Source organism: Eucyclogobius newberryi, unplaced genomic scaffold (assembly GCF_026437365.1).
Source record: "Eucyclogobius newberryi isolate DKJ021-1_F unplaced genomic scaffold, fEucNew1.0.hap1 SCAF_10, whole genome shotgun sequence".
NCBI lineage: Eukaryota > Metazoa > Chordata > Actinopteri > Gobiiformes > Gobiidae > Eucyclogobius > Eucyclogobius newberryi.
Window position 1 is genome coordinate 26,899,737 of NW_027315724.1, and position 16,703 is coordinate 26,916,439.

Here is a 16,703-nt window from a genome sequence, read left to right on the forward strand (position 1 = left end):
ATCGGCTAAAAGAAAAGATCCTATTCTATTTTCCAAACTTTAGTTGTTCAAGTACTCTCCAATTCCGCAGTGATCTAGGCGGATGGTCAAGTATTATAGTCCATTTAATCGATTTATGTCCTTTATTGAATTCATCTGTTTCAGTTTCCAGTTCTATGCACCATTTTGGTGATATTTTCCCATAGACCTGTACATGGAATGTCTATGTTTTTTCCCATTTCAATACAAGATATAACATATAGTTTTAAATTGTTAATGGCTAAGGCAACGGTAGTAAAATCATTCTTCTGAAACCCTGGATTTAGTTTTGTTACTACAGCTAAAGCGAAACAAAAATGACGCAAAACGGATTGCGCAAATATTCCGGCAATTCATTTCTTCTTTTAGCTCTTCTTGCTCACTACAACTATTAATATCGCTGTAAACCAACGTTAAGTTTCTCAGGCAGAAAATAATTAAATATGATTGTGTCGACAGGGGGCGGGTTAAAATACAGCGGGGGCCATCTTGGACACTGGCTGGTTGTCAGGGCTTTTTCGTAGTCAGCTAAAATTGATAGCTACGTTACAATCACCGCTTCAAAGACTGGTAAATTAAAAATAAAGGTAAGACACTCGACTTTAACTAACACTGCACACGTTGCGCGTATTTACACTGAAAGTGTCTGTGGATTTGTACACGGGTTTTTTCACAGACCCAAGTGAATATTCGCCACTGTTAGCTATTTATGCTAGTTAGCAAAGACCCGTGTAGGCCTGGAGAAGTCAAACTCATCTAGACTATTTATTACGACCTTGTAAATCCTGAAACTGGTATGATCAGAACTCACTAAAAGTGTTATAATTGTAGTCATCTGGGCCGAATCTAAAATAGAACCAACATTTAGCCCTAAAATTGGCTAGCTAGCCTTGTGACGGAAGCTAACTACCTAACGTTAGCTATAATGTTGGAACAAGGTTGGTCAATTTTCTTATACATATTTGAATCGTACAATTATGGACTGCTGTGGTGTGCTCTCCACGGGCACAGCACACACAGCGTAATTTGTGTGGTTTGGAATACGACTTCATATTTGTCATGATATTGGCTTGGCAGCACGAATAATCCCTTAACCTAGATTGCTATCCGTCAAACAAGGCTATTTTTGGGATCATTTGAGTATTGTGAATGTGAAATTATTTCAGTGAAATTGATCTGTAAACTGACTATTTTGTTGAGCCAAACGAAAACAAAAGAAATGGCTACGGGCCATTGCCTTGAGATATGACATAATGACTGTCACGCTTGATAACATTTGTGTTTACTTGTTTTTCTTTTGCAGGATTGGATTTGTGTGGACTAAAAGGCCAAGCTATGCATGATGGCTAGCTAAAACAGTGAGCCGTAACTTCAGAGCTCGCCTGTTGATGCCTCTGACAAATTTTACAGATTCCATTTGAACCTGCTTTTGAGATAAGAACTTGTGTGGTACCACCAAGTTAATAGGTACAACTTAGGAACGCTATTAATAAGTTGTTTCATTGTGACTGGTACTCTAAAATTTAGTTGTCATGAGTACTGCAAGAACTGAGAGCCCAGTGATTTTGGGCTTGTCCAGCCAGAATGGACAGATCAGAGGCTCTGGGAAGCCAGGTGGAGGAGGCGGTGGCCCGCAATTAAACCCTATGAAAGGCACACTTAACAATGGAGACTCTCTGCCTGCCACTACAACAAATGCCGTTATCAAGTAAGCAAAACCAGCTATGACCACTTTAAATTTGATCACAAATCCATGTATGCTAAAACAGTACATCCTACAGACCTGGAGATGACTGGAAGAAGAATTTGAAACTACCCCCAAAGGACACGAGAATGAAAACATCGGTGTGTATTTGATGTTACAGCACAGATGCCATGCGCCAATGTTCGACTAAAATTATTAATGTATTTTTCCCCCTAGGATGTCACAGCAACTAAAGGCAATGAATTTGAAGACTACTGCCTAAAACGGGAGCTATTAATGGGTATATTTGAAATGGGCTGGGAGAAACCATCTCCTATTCAGGTACATGCATCTACAATGAAAGGAAGCTGCAAATGTGTGATAGTTTGTGTGACGCATCCAAAGCAAAAACCCCTCTAAAATAAGAGTGTTGCTTGAACTTCGGCTCATCCTTTGCCTGCTTCAGAAATCTAAAATTATTGTTTGCTTTGTCTGTAATGTTGAAATGTTTTCAGCCTTTGGTGTAACTATTGTTTCTGCCACATTTAAGGGCAAAGCTTATTTCATGCACTGTATAATAAAGGAAATCTGTTCAATCTGTGGTGTTTTTTTTGTTGTTACAGGAGGAAAGCATCCCCATTGCACTGTCAGGACGTGATATTTTAGCCAGAGCCAAAAATGGCACAGGGAAGAGTGGAGCCTACCTCATTCCCTTACTTGAACGCATTGACCTGAAGAGGGACCACATACAAGGTGAGAAGCATATTCATAAAGCATCCTACAAATACTTCTAAATTGTGTTAAATATTTTAATAATTTTAAGTTGTCAGTGTTTGTGAGGGACAGGGTTTGGTAAATAACACTTTTTTATTCTGTTTTCTCTTCCAGCGTTTGTCATTGTGCCCACTAGAGAACTGGCTCTGCAAGTAAGCCAAATATGTATCCAGGTCAGCAAACACATGGGTGGAGTAAAGGTGATGGCAACTACAGGTGGAACAAACCTACGTGATGACATCATGAGGCTCGATGAAACAGGTGGCTTTTGGTTACAACGCCAACTCTGAACTTTGGGCTGTTCAGTTTGTTAATTTCCATGCTATGTTTGTGTTTACAGTGCATGTGGTGATTGCCACTCCAGGACGAATCTTAGACCTCATCAAGAAAGGAGTGGCCAAAGTCAATCAAGTGCAGATGATAGTGCTGGATGAAGTGCGTTGCATTTTATTTTGTTTGTCAAAGTCTCATGAACCTTGAAACTATGTGCCCCTAATCTTGTATGTGTACCTCACAGGCCGACAAACTGCTTTCACAGGATTTTGTGGTAATGATGGAGGAGCTCCTTAGCTTTCTTCCTAAACAAAGACAGATCTTACTATATTCTGCCACCTTTCCCCTCAGTGTGCAGAAGTTCATGGTACGTTCACTCAACTCCTGGACACTTGCTGAGCAGCTGCAGTAGCAGTGTTGGTAACTGTAGTCCTTTGTTGCAGAATGCACATTTACAGAAGCCCTATGAGATCAACCTCATGGAGGAGCTCACCCTGAAGGGAGTGACCCAGTATTACGCTTATGTAACTGAACGACAAAAGGTCCACTGCCTGAACACCTTGTTTTCCAGGGTAACTTTTAGATTTTTTTGAAAATGGCATTTTAGGTTCCTTTTTATTATATTTTTAACAATGGAATGTCTTGATCTGTTTTTTCATGGTCTGATTTAATATTTTGGCTTCTTTTATTCAGCTTCAGATCAACCAGTCTATAATTTTCTGCAATTCCTCTCAAAGAGTTGAGCTGCTTGCCAAGAAGATCTCACAGCTGGGCTATTCATGTTTCTACATTCATGCTAAAATGAGACAGGTTGGTACATTTTTAATTGTAATGTACTTTTGAAAGTGTTAATGTAGTTAAAGGACACATTAAGTTGACATGTTTTACTTTTAACCATGTTCTAAAACATGCTTGGAGCTGCATTTAGCTTCATTTACGCTAGTTCGATGAATCCTGTTAAAGTCCTCTCCCCCTGCAATTGTCAAAAAACATGAACTTCTCTGATCTGTGACGTTCTTTTGATCCGTGAACTTGCTCTGAGGATCTTCTCTGCTGTTTTCAAGTCCATAAATCATTGCTGTAATGGTTTGTGCATTTCTCTTGTCTAATCACAATCCAGTAAACTTTCCAGTTTTATTATTAACCAGTTTAATTCCCCTTCAGCCAGTAGATGTCATTTAGGGCCGTGGGAAACAGCAGTTACAAATGTTGTTTATTGTTTTTTATAATATTTTTAAGTTTTTTTAAGTTTTAAAACAGAAACTAAAGGTACTCAAAAGCATGTTTTAAAGAACAAATATGATGCTTTATTTGTGTTTATCGGTCCTAAACATGATCTTGAGTACCTAATACGCTTTAGTTTGGCATCTCATGTTTTAGAACAAAAAAAAGCTTTATAAGATAAGATAATCCTTTATTGTCCACACATGGGGAAATTTCATTGATACAACGCAGCAGATACAGAGGAAAAGGACAGATCACAGAATATAGGAAGTTTAAAAAACACTCTCAATAGAAGAACTCAATTGCATTTGGATCTCTGTTGTTTTACCCTGGGACTACCTTAGTTTCTGGCACAATCTACTGGTTGCAGAGGGACTTGCACATAGTTTAAGATAAACGTTGATCTACGATTTCAGCATATTTCAAGCTGACCTTTCACTTCCTGGTCTCAGCACACAGTTGTATTGATCGTGATTAGACAAGAGAAATTCACAGAATGAGTCTGGCAATGATTGATGGACTTAAAACAGCAGAAGAGAAGATTCTCAGAGCCACTTCATAAATCAAGAAAATTATTTAAAGGTGCCATATCATGCTTTTTTTTCCCATTTCGTAGTCTATCCTAAGGGTATATTTGATGATAATAAGTCTTGCGCAACACCCATAACATAATAGTTATAGAGCGTGTGTCCCCCGCCCATGTCATGATTATGATGCGCACTTGTGGGTAGCACCGTCAATTTGCAGATCCGAGGAAAGGAAATAGTCAGTTCTCTAGCTAAAAACTGCGGGAATCAATCAAAAAACACTTTGGGCACATATATGAGGCACAAATAGCACTGTAAGAAGGCTAAAAGCTCTGAAAAGTCGATTTTGCATGATATGGTACCTTTTTTTTTTAAAGTGTTTTTGAAGTTTTTTTTAACCAGGATTCATCAAACTAGTGTGAAAGAAGCTGAATGCTACTCCAGGTGTTTTTGATGAGGGAACAATGTTAACAACACCAATAATGCATAGTATTAGTCCTCAACTAATAGCACATTAGTACTGCAATAGTAGTAGTTGTAGTAGTCAACCTATGTTTTTTTTTCTCCTCCACCTTTCAGGAGCACCGCAATCGTGTTTTCCATGACTTCAGAAATGGCCTGTGCCGTAATCTTGTGTGCACTGGTGAGTGGCAGAACAGCATTTATTTTTCTACAGCAATAACATGTATAATGCATTGTACATTTTCTTTTTCTCCTAAGAATTCAAATCAGTCTTGCTTTTTCTTTTGTGAAATGTGTTCATTTCCAAAAGTACAATGCATCATAAATTTAAAAAAAAATATTTTCCCCCATCAAACATGTAATGTAAATGATGCTGTCTCTGCTAGATCTCTTCACCAGGGGAATCGACATTCAGGCTGTGAATGTTGTCATTAACTTTGACTTTCCCAAGCTGGGAGAAACATACCTGCATCGTATTGGAAGATCTGGTAAGACGCCACTTTTCCTAAAAAATAAGTTTAATTTGAACTATAATAACGATTGTAAACTGAATTTTTTAAGGACGGTTTGGACACCTTGGTCTTGCAATCAATCTGATTACCTACGACGATCGCTTCAACCTGAAGGGCATTGAAGAGCAGCTCGGAACTGAAATCAAACCCATCCCTGGGATCATCGACAAGAGCCTTTATGTGGCAGAATACCACAGTGAGAGTCACGAAGAGGCCAAGCCATGAGCAGTGAGTACTTCAGCAGCAGTCAAACAGAAAGATACTCAAACTACAGCTCTCACACACATGTTCTGTTCTCTTGTCCACAGACCAGTCCTCTCCATCCCCCTTCCCCCTGTCCTGTCCCCCTTTTTTTATGTACAGGTTGTGGTTCTTTTTTTTTTGTGTGTGTGTGCCACCATAAGGAATGTGATATGGGCAGATACATTTTGGAAGAACTCATTTGCCTTGTAAGGCTTTGTGCTGCACCATCACACTGAAGACAAGTGCACGAAGAGGAAAGCATTGGCCATTGTAGAAATGTGCACTTTTTGGTGAATCCTTTCCATCAGTTACATTAAGCCAGCACCCACAGACCCCCTGACCATGCCCTGTCACTTTATGTTTGGTTTTTTAGTTGGTTTTTTTTGAAAATTCAAACCAGTTTGTATCAAGTGCCTTAACAAGCTGTTCAATTTCCTCTAGTAATAATCCTTGTGACGTCCTCTTTCTCACCACACTGTTCACCTTATGAAAGAAATGGTCACGCTCCTGTTGTCTGACCACACAGGTGAATTCATATAGTTTTATGTTGCCATTTTCCAGAAAAGAAGGGGGGTCTGCTGGAGTTCTTTGTTTTTCTGCTGGCTTCAATGCACAAGTCTGGCTTATAATTGAGGATGAACTTGGATTCATTTGGACAAACACTGGGTTTTTCCGAGAGACAGACTGTCCAAATGCTTTCAGAGGCCCCTGGTCCTTTCCTCTTGTCTTCACAATTGAACTCTAAAGATGGACACGCTGCAGCGCCTCAACAACACGACATGAGGATTCCTGATGGAGACGATTAGAGGAGCTTTTAAGCCCACTTTCACTTTCCCAGTGGATGGCCACACCGTTTTGAGACATGCAGCCAGTGTTTGGTGCATGTTAATCTTGTGTATATACTTTCATTTTAGATTGTTTTAAACAAGTTTATAAGGCTGGCTGATAAACTAAAAAAAAAACGACACTCTTGTTATCACTGGAGATCTTGTGCCAGTTTTCCTTTTGCAATTGTGGCTTCTAAAATTCTAAGTTTTGAAACATCCCTAAAGATCATAACGTTAGGACTGCATGAAATATTTTGGTCAATTTTGAAACTCTTTTATATTCGAAGGAGGTGTAATTATTTTAGCTGCACTTAAATTATTGACTATTTGACTTGGGATACCAGTGTTAACAAGTATTGTTTAGACGGATGGCTTTTTAAAGCTTGTGCATAATATGTTCTATTGTCACCAGCCTTAACTTGTAAAACCTGAGACCACTGCTAACATCCAGGTCTCTGTGAATTTTGAATGGCCAATGATTTTTGTCTTGGTAGTAGTGCAAGTGCTGCAGTGCAGCTAAATTGTTAGATAATCTGTATTTAGGGGAAGGTACTGTTACGTTCATCTTGGCTTTTGGCACAGCTCCTGATTAAGAATCAGAAAGCAGCTGTTGTGTTCTGTCCCCTTTTTAAAAAAAAGTCAACTCGGAACATGTGAAATCAACATCACTTAAAGTAGCAGCAGCTCTTGCTCCACAAGATGCTTCAGTCGAATTGGCTGCTGTTTAAATGGAAATAATGGGTTTAGGCAATAATGGAATGCACTGCTTGTGCTTTTGTGCACTTCTGATCCAGATAGATTTTTATTTTAAAATTGACTAAAGGGGGAATGTTAAAGGAAGTAAAGTATTTGGTCAGGCTGCTTATTTTACACAGAGGGTAACTAAACGTATTGATGATTCCCCCTCCCCTGAAGTTTTATTTTGGAGGTATTTTGCTTTGATCTAGTGCAATTTCCTTGTCATGGTGAGATGCTTTAGGTTCTAATCAGTGAGACTTATACATGCCTATTTATTTAAATTCAAATATTGTCTATTCCTTTTAATTCTCATTGGTTAGAACAAAATCCCTGCTCTTACAGCTGAAGCCCATTAAATCTTGTTGCACTTGGAGGAATTTGGGGAATTGGGGTGTGGGGAGTGTCCAGAACAGTCCAAATTTGTGCAGTGTTTGTGAGAGCAGGGATTTGTTCCTTTTCAGACACACGGCAGCTGTCTGTCTGCTGACGGCCTCTGACAGTACAACCCTGACAGGAGGCATGTTGTACTGCGCTGATTGTGGCTGCTGTCATGGGCTGCCAGAGAAATCCTTAAAGACTGAGACAAGAGCATCTTGCCTTGAATTAGGTAAATAATTACATATTGTACTAATTGTCTCAATCATTAAGGACCTTTAAAAACATTTGGGGTGGTTAATTCGGTGCTCTTGCTGCCCTGATGCAGCCACTAATTTGGTCTAAAAAGCTCAAACACAACATTAGTGTCAACCTGGCTCCTTCGAAAGTGATGGCTCCTTTAAGTCGGTTTCAAACGGCTGCATCAGTTCTAGATCGAGGGTGGGAGCCTTTGGGCACAAGTAACAGCCAACGTTTCGGGATGGGATTAATATTGTCAGTTAAAATGCCCCACTTGGATTTTTGTTTTGTTTCAAATGAAATGTTCAAATGAATGATTTTTGTCTAAAATCAGTAAATTTCAAGGAAGTTAAAATTAAGTTTTATTTTATTACAATTCGGTCTAATTGGCAGTTATTCAGTGAAGCTGAATTTTACTAGGATTTGAGTTAAAGTGGGAAAAATATCTGAAAGGTTCTGTTGAAAATAAAGCTCACTGAAATTTATCTTGTTTCATTCTTTGTGTAGAAGTCAATGTATGTGTCTTGTAGCTAGACGGTGCTGTTGAGTTTATACACTTGGCTCTATAAACTGGCCTAGTCTACATAATAGTATTTAACCTCTCTTCAGCACAGTGTCTAGTTCAAGATGAGCTCTTGGTTTATCTTTCTCTGTTTCTCACAATTGCTTGCTTACTGTGAGAATGTAGTTCTGCCTCCACCATGTGACAGGTAAGACCATTTGTTTGGTGTCATTTACAGTTTGAATGGTTTCATTCATGACTCGATTCAGTTGTCATCTGCACACTTACTTTTAAACTCTTAAGATGTTTTGACTTTCATCCATGTGTCATTCTCTCCGATTGAGAATGAATTTTGGATGGTGTTGAGATGAAAACAACTTAATTTTTTTCTATAAAGGAATACTGCTGGATGTGAGGGATTACACTGACAATGACTCGATTTACAAGTTTATTTTCATTATCTAAAAAAAAGGTCTGGTTTTTGTATTCTAGTTTTGTTTGAACAAAGCTTATAAAACGCTTGTTAATGTATAAAGCTGGTTAATATGCTTTACATTTGTTTTTTGATGGACCTTGCACTTATAAGAATGGTGGGTCTGTGTGCTAATGCTGTTTAATATTTAACCTTCATTGCAGTGAAATTTATTGCTCTGGGCCCATCCTGGATCAGGTACAGAAAGCCAAACTATATGACGACGATAAGTACTTTGTTGACATGAAGCTGAAAGTATCCCCTGGTAGGTCAAAATAACTGGTCACTTTTGCATTCCCTGAGACTTGATGGTGTTTTTTTCCTGCAGATACAATTTTATCTGCCTTTAAAAACCTCTCAAGTGAATTCTCGACTGTCTCGCGAGAAAAACTACAGGAGTTCATCAATATGTATTTCGAGAAGCCAGGCTCAGAATTTGAAACGTGGACTCCCCCAGACTGGCACAACAAGTAAGAACAAAGTCTGCTACGTTCATGCTTTAAAGGGAGGGCATTTCAAACGTAATGAACATGTGTCCCAGATGCAAAGATCACATGTTCAAATCAAATATTGCTTTTATCGCTGATTTATTCTTGATACTATGTTGCTGTTATAATTAAGTCAGAAAGCAGAATGAGCACCACATGATGAGCCTGGAAGTTCTGAGCTGAACTAAGCCATGGCCTGTCCATAAAGTGAAGAAGGAGAAAAACTTGCATGTGTTCACTATGCACAGGTTAAAACACTGTCTCTTGGCACAGAGCACTGCAGTAGAGTTGTTAAACCAACTTGTGCCAAGATCTGCAGCTGGCCTCAGCATCCCAATCTGCTCACCCCCATTTCACGTTCACTCCTGTCTAATAAAGCCCACGGCCCTAAATCTGCCCCATTCCATATCTCGTATGAATGATTCTACAATGTGTCACTCCAAATATTCATTCATTTTCTGCTGCTTGTTCCTATTAGAGGTCGAATGACTATCCCAGTGACTTTGGGCTACACAGGGGGGGTACCGCAGGGTTAACACACAGACAACCATTCACTCTCACATTAATTCACTATTCATTGACTTAACACATGCATGTCTTTGGACGCTGGGAGAAATCAGAGAAACATGGGAATTACATGCAGACTCCACCCAGAGAGATGCGCTGTTTGTCTGTCCCGAACTAAGTGAAAAATACAATGTGGTTTGAATTTAATCCCAGACAAATAAACTATTGATATTTTTTTTATTTGACTTCTTGTTTACTTAACATGGTATTACACATTTTTAAATAAAGCTATTTTTGTACAGCCCTGCATTTCTAAACAAAATAAATGACAAACGACTGCGTGAATGGGCTGCCAATATCCACCAACTCTGGAAAATACTTGGCAAAAAGGTGCCGTCTTCAAAACTTCCCTGACTTATTGAAGTTAAACTTTTAAACTCGATGGCTTTGAAATCCTTTAATGTCTTTTCATACAGATTCGGGACGGCGTACGAGATCACGCTGAGCTCTATTCACAGATTTATACGCCGCATCCTGTGGTGGTGCCGGGAGGACGCTTCAGGGAGCTTTACTACTGGTGAGAGAGCAACAGCGCCCGGCCTTATTCTGTCTGCCCTCGCTGCAGATGTGTCAGTGGGGCAGTTTCTCTCCCCACAGGCGCACAGGGCAGTGACATGACTCCTCTCTGCTCTCCCCCACAGGGACTCCTACTGGGTCATCAATGGCCTGCTGCTTTCTGAGATGAGGGACACCGCCAAAGGGATGATCCAGAACTTCCTCTACCTCATTGATAGGTTAGTCTAAAAGTGGATCTTAAATAGTCGTCTGTACTAAAGTCAGGGCTACTTTGTCACAGCTGGAAAGGACTAAAAAGACGCTTGTGTTTAGGGTTGAATCCATTTTGTTTTGGATACCGTATTTTCCGGACTATAAGTCGCACTGGAGTATAAGTCGCACCAGCCAAAAAATGCATAATATAGAAGAAAAAAAACATATAAAAGTTGCATTGGAGTATGAAATGCGGTTGCAAGTGTGAAAATAACAATATCACACAAGTCGCTCCGGAGTATAAATATAAACATAAGTCGCACCCCGGCCAAAACTATGAAAAAAGGTGCGACTTATAGTCCTGAAAATACGGTAAATGGGCAATGTGAAATTGACAAGAATTTAAATTGGAGGTGATTTTGAGTAGCAATTAATGTTTTAGTAATTAGGATTCTGTTCAGAGTGCTCATTTTAAACCCGCCCATCAGCAGTTCATGTTTCAGTCTTCTTTCAGACGTTAAACTTTGTTTTAATGTTTGCCATACACATTTTCTTGTGTTACTGCAGCCTTTCTGATTTGATCACAACGGTGCACATTGTAATTCAGTTGCCATTCATCTTTCTTCCTCCGGAGTTCCACCACTGGCTAGGGCACCTCAGATAGACACCGCCTTAAAGCCCCGTCCGCCCCACAATGCATCACAAAGGGCTGTGTCTGGCTGTGGGCGTTTTAAATGTTAAGTCATTTGCAGCCCACGTCGTTCACTTCTGAAATGGCGTTCTCAGGGGCGACGTCAGGATTTAAAGAGTCACAGATCTTCTCTCTCCTGCAGATATGGCTGCATTCCAAACGGTGGGAGGATTTACTATGAACGGCGCAGTCAGCCTCCATTCCTCACTCTTATGGTGGAGAGCTACTATCAGGCCACAAAGGATAAAGAGTTCCTCAGGTGATATTGAGGCTCATTCATTCTCATTCTTCTGAAGTCACACCTCTTTCCCCAAAACACAAAAATGAGTTGAGCAGCATCTTATCCTCTGTCCAGTGCAGCGGGGACATTTGTGGCTGCAGGGACTGCAGTTATTTTCAGCCAATGTTTCGCATTAGTTTATTTTCAAGTGCGGCAACCTTGAAAAATTTGGCCGCAGTTATGAAACCTCATGCACAAATGAGTTAAACTGATGAAGAGCTGGCATTTATCTGAAAGGTCATTCACATTACAGCGCCGAGTGCGCTCCACAATAACACCTCAGACCATTATTCAAAACAGAATCTTTTCAGAAAGGTTCAGATGTTTTGGGTTATGCGAAATGTTGAATTCTTTAACTACGGCTACTTAAACATGAGTGAAGAGGTTCAAGTCCTTAGGTTCATTTGACTTCTGAAATGACCATAAAGAGATTCTTTCTGAAACACTGTTGCATGTTTGTGTCACATTCAACTGCCCCTTTCACAGACTGAATATGTTTGTGACTGGGCAGCTGACTTATTTTTCATGCCACAAATTACAAGAATATACATAGGTTCAATTTTATATGTTTGTTTTACCCTCTCGAAAAGGAAGTATCTGTTTGTTTGATGGGGACGGTGCATATTCTTCTATAACAAATGTTAAATGTGCTTTTTAAACCATCCCGTATCCCATCCCAGGACTGCTTTGCCCAGGCTGGATCAGGAGTACTCATTTTGGATGGAGAATCGGTCAGTCTTGGTGAACGTGAATGGCAGCGAGCACAGACTGAACAGGTTTGATGTCCAAGTGGGACTGCCAAGGTTTGTCTAAAACAAACGAAAGCAAATGATCCAAAACGCAATCAGAAAATGAGCGAGAAAAATTGAAACCTGTTTTTCCATGACATTTAATCCAGGCCTGAATCCTACACCGATGACCTGGAGCTGGCTGAAGGACTCGCGGCGGGTAAGGATTTATGAGTGGCTGATTTAATCCTATATAAATATGCACACACATTTCATAAAGCTTTATACGGTATAAGCTGCGTTGTTTCCATTTCAGTCTGTTTTTGAGCAACCTTTCTCTTGGTGTTATAATACTTAGTCATAGATTGAACTGATTTATTAAACTGAAGACCACAACAAGCTGAATAATGTGAACATGAGATCTTAAATGATTGTTACCTGTAGAGGACAAGCTAGATTGTAATTAAACATTGCAGATTTGATCCTAATCAGCTGTGCTCTAATTCAGTGAAATATAATTACCACAGAAGTTACAAGGCTACTGTTATTATATCTGCTGCTACTATATCGACAAGTAGTGTCTATGAAAGGGTTTTTATTTTAAGAAATGTATTAGATCTTTGAATAAGGAAAAAAAGTGTAATCATTTCTGCTCAGAATCCCAGCAGCAGTTGTGGATGGACCTTAAAGCTGGAGCAGAGTCTGGCTGGGACTTCTCTTCTCGCTGGTACGTGGACAGCACTGGGGAAAACTCTGGAACCCTCAGAAACACCAGCACCAGCCAAATTGTGCCCACTGACCTCAACGCCCTGCTGTGCCGAACCGAGAAGACTCTAGCTTCTTTTCACCGGATAATGGGTGAGTCTAATCCTGCTCTGAGACCCCAAACCCTCTTGCATAATCTTACACAAGGAGGATGTGTGCTTCTGTGACAGGCTTTAATGAGAAAGCAGTGCTCTATGAGCAGGCAGCAGAACACAGACTCAGTGCCATAGATGCAGTGCTGTGGGATGACCAACAGGGGGCATGGTTTGACTACAACTTGCTGACAGGTTCCAAACATTTGGAATTCTATCCCTCCAACCTGGCTCCTCTCTGGGCACAGTGCTACTCTCCTGAGAAGGCCCAGAGGGCAGTGCACTATCTCCAGGTTAGTATGAATATTAATCTCTATAGATGGACTGATGGATTCACTAATACTACCAATTGTACAGGTAAAGTCCCATTTCATGGGTTTTAGCTTCCAGTTATTTGACATTTTTTGAGGACTTTTTCCCATTTAAAGATACGTTTAGTTTTAAACTGAAAATACCTGGCAACAGTCCTAATTCTTCATCATTCTGAAATTTGACTATGGATAGTACTACTGTTGCAACCAAGACGAATACTTTTAAAGACATGTTCTAACAACTTTCTCTTGGATCTACACGGTATCGTCTGAATATCGTCATCAGCATACTATAGGATTTTAATTCTTCTTCAGAAAAAAAAAGCCCAACCTTCTGTCGTGCGCAGTCAGACATTAGTCCTGATGTCGTACCTTTTATCTCCACTAGAGGGCACCGACGCGCCACGCAGCTCCTCGGCTCTGTTCTATGCGTTACAGGGGAGTGGCGCTCTCCAGTTCCCAAACGGAGTTCCTACATCACTGAGGGAGTCCGGGCAGCAGTGGGACTATCCGAATGCGTGGCCTCCATTACAACACATGCTTATCGAGGGTGAGGGAAGACTGACACACCCCTTCCCCACAGACGGGACAAAAGCTCAAAAGATTGGGTCCCGTGTTGGCCTCCTGTAATCTCCCTGAATATGTAAATCCAATGTGAATTAAATGATTTCAAACCACAATTGCAAACTATTCCTATTTAGCATTTGGCTTTAGTTCCAACACCCCCCAGTCGTCATCAAATGCTTGGTCCCCATCCCCGAGATGTGTGCCAGGCTCACAGCTGCTGCAGCCAGCTCTCCTCCCCTCTCAGGCTCTCACTGCTGTGTCGCCTCCAGCCTGATCTATAGCAAATGAACACACAACAATTTGGAATCAGGTCAACCACATTTTGCGGGAAATTAATTTGGCAGCACAGTTTGCGTCTTTGTTAGTGACGCATTTGACCATTTGAAGGCAACATTTTGTGCTCCATCCCAAAGAAAGCACATTGCTACGCTGCTGTCGCAAAATCAACTCATGTCGTACAAGTATAATTGTATAACTGCAATCAGAGGAACTACTATTCTTTCATTCTGTGTCATAAACTCACTCAATCTGCTGTCAATCTGTATTTGAATGGAAATGACAATGCTTCCTCCATAATGTTAAAGCTGTCTTGTATTGATTTAAATACACCTTTTGTCATAGTTTTGGGCGGGGTGCGACTTATACTTATATTTATACTTATATACTTACACTTCGGAGTGACTTATATGTGATATTATTTGTTATTTTCACACTTGCAACCTTATTTCATACTCCAGTGCGACTTAGATATGTTTTTTTCTTCTTGATTATGCATTTTTTGGTTTATAGTCCGGAAAATACAGTATTAATCTTAAGTCTTGTTTCCTCAGGTTTATCTATGGCGCCTTCAGAAGATGCCAAACAACTTGCAGAGAACTTGGCACAGAAGTGGATTCGCACCAACTGGATGGCGTACATGAAGTATGAAGCCATGTTTGAAAAGGTAAGGTTAAACTTGTACATAATGTAAGTGTGACATCACTAATACCTTGTTCCTCCCACAGTATGACGTGAATGGAGATGGTAAACCTGGAGGTGGAGGGGAGTATGAAGTCCAGGTAAAGTATTTGCATCTTCCCGTTCTCACTTTGCCCAGTGCACTTTCAGTCTGCAAATGTAGAATCTTCCATTTCATGTCGTCTCATTTCAAATTAGTCCGTTTGTTAATTTTTCTGCCCGGCTGAATTCGGATTTGACATTCTCTCTGGTTCATATCCAAAATATTTTAGTAATGACATGTTAATATTCCTCTAATCTATATTTTCTTTGAATTGATTTAATAGCAAAATCTGTTCAAACACAGAACTGAATGTCAGTTTTCCTTTACATTGCCCAATAATGCAGGAGTCAAATCATTTAAGGAGACAAATCATACAGAATGGACTTGCAGGAGTTATAATGGCGATCCCCCTTCAATAGCTTACTCAAAGTTGCATTTTGATTGACTACGAAATCCTGTTTTGTCTTATAACTGAAGCTTAAATGCTCAGAAAATGTATGTTTTCCCCTACGCTCTGCCCACTTTCCCGTGTTTAGTAGCAGTTAGGACACCGAGTCACACACAAAGGGTTTGCGGCTTGCTACTGCGAAACGTCATACGAAGAGGCAACAATTTAGAGTGTTGTGTCCCTTTTTACTGTTTTAGATCAATTTATGTTATAGTTCATTAGGGAAAAAGCACTTCTGCAATTGTAAACAGGACATTTCACTCTATATCAATGTGTAGAACTTGATTAAAACAATGAACTTAATGTTTCTATTTTCTGTGCATACAACAAACTATTGCACATTTGACTATAACCACCAAAAGGGAGATCCTGTGTCTATTCCTCAGTGCTTTTGTGTTCACCTGCTCTGTTGTCTGTCTCTGTGTGTCTGTGTGTGTCTCTGTGTCTGTGTGTGTGTCTCTGTCTCTGTGTCTGTCTGTGTGTGTGTGTCTCTGTGTCTGTCTGTCTGTGTCTCTGTGTCTGTCTGTGTCTCTGTGTCTCTGTGTCTGTCTGTGGTGTCTGTTTCTAGCTGGGCTTTGGCTGGACTAACGGCGTGGCCCTTCAGCTGTTGGACCAGTACGGAGCCGCCCTCACCTCGGACAGCAGACACATGAGCCCGGGGGTCCTCCTGCTCCTCTCGGTCCTCTTCGCGCTCCCCTGACGCCGCGGTGACGAGGAGCACACCTGGAGGCGCCGTTTTAGTCCAGCTTTCATTGCACCACATCAGTCACTACAGCGCCTCCACAGAACACAAACCAACATAACGGCTTATGACCATTTAAACCTACGATTTAACAGCGCTGATATTATAGAGGCATATTATGTCAAATAAACTGGGCTTTTAATCACGTTATAACCGCGCTGTGTTCCCATCCTGTAATAATAGTAATTAAGGGTTAGCTATGCATATGACTGTGGGAATTCTATCAGTATTTTACTATTTTGTACTGTGATTTTAATTTGTTTTATGGTTGTGAAGCACTCAGAGTTGTGTTTCGTATAAATGGTGTTAAACAAATAAATCTTGATTGATTCTGTGTTGTCCTGCGTTTGAAATGCTCTGAAAATGTCTGTTTTAAGGTACCCCCTGTCTCCGCCTACTTCTCTGTACTGACATTATTACATGATTTGAAACCATCCTGGTCCTA

General features: G+C 40.3%; 2 protein-coding genes across 3 annotated transcripts in view; both read left to right on the forward strand.

The window, feature by feature from the left end:
- ddx6 (DEAD (Asp-Glu-Ala-Asp) box helicase 6) overlaps positions 1-8,005 on the forward strand; it is a 48,452-nt gene extending 40,447 nt beyond the window's left edge. The window contains exons 1-14 of one of the 2 annotated variants that reach the window (XM_072453022.1): positions 461-605; positions 1,322-1,726; positions 1,800-1,863; positions 1,940-2,044; positions 2,326-2,455; positions 2,591-2,737; positions 2,817-2,911; positions 2,994-3,116; positions 3,193-3,321; positions 3,443-3,559; positions 5,080-5,143; positions 5,349-5,450; positions 5,524-5,702; positions 5,783-8,005. In XM_072453022.1, the coding sequence (XP_072309123.1) occupies positions 1,551-1,726; positions 1,800-1,863; positions 1,940-2,044; positions 2,326-2,455; positions 2,591-2,737; positions 2,817-2,911; positions 2,994-3,116; positions 3,193-3,321; positions 3,443-3,559; positions 5,080-5,143; positions 5,349-5,450; positions 5,524-5,699 (1,428 nt within the window). In that variant the 5' untranslated portion in view covers positions 461-605; positions 1,322-1,550 and the 3' untranslated portion in view covers positions 5,700-5,702; positions 5,783-8,005. Of the gene's footprint in view, positions 1-460; positions 606-1,321; positions 1,727-1,799; positions 1,864-1,939; positions 2,045-2,325; positions 2,456-2,590; positions 2,738-2,816; positions 2,912-2,993; positions 3,117-3,192; positions 3,322-3,442; positions 3,560-5,079; positions 5,144-5,348; positions 5,451-5,523; positions 5,731-5,782 lie in introns of those variants that run through there. The other variant, XM_072453023.1, reaches the window with a different exon arrangement.
- Positions 8,006-8,478: 473 nt separating this feature from the next.
- Positions 8,479-16,332, forward strand: treh (trehalase (brush-border membrane glycoprotein)). Its single transcript, XM_072453021.1, has 15 exons — positions 8,479-8,607; positions 9,036-9,136; positions 9,200-9,341; positions 10,169-10,256; positions 10,343-10,443; positions 10,568-10,660; positions 11,468-11,584; positions 12,286-12,408; positions 12,504-12,553; positions 12,991-13,191; positions 13,269-13,483; positions 13,940-14,051; positions 14,899-15,011; positions 15,073-15,126; positions 16,085-16,332. Exons 1-15 carry the CDS (start codon positions 8,525-8,527, stop codon positions 16,214-16,216), a joined length of 1,725 nt encoding a protein of 574 aa, XP_072309122.1. The 5' UTR covers positions 8,479-8,524; the 3' UTR covers positions 16,217-16,332.
- Positions 16,333-16,703: the final 371 nt, after the last annotated feature.

Coding starts and splice junctions, on each gene's coding strand:
- treh (XM_072453021.1), top strand. CDS start 8,525: ATGAGCTCTTGGTTTATCTTTCTCTGTTTCTCACAATTGCTTGCTTAC. Junction 10,444..10,567: donor TTCAGGGAGCTTTACTACTG/GTGAGAGAGCAA, acceptor TCTCCCCCACAG/GGACTCCTACTGGGTCATCA. Junction 10,661..11,467: donor TTCCTCTACCTCATTGATAG/GTTAGTCTAAAA, acceptor TCTCTCCTGCAG/ATATGGCTGCATTCCAAACG.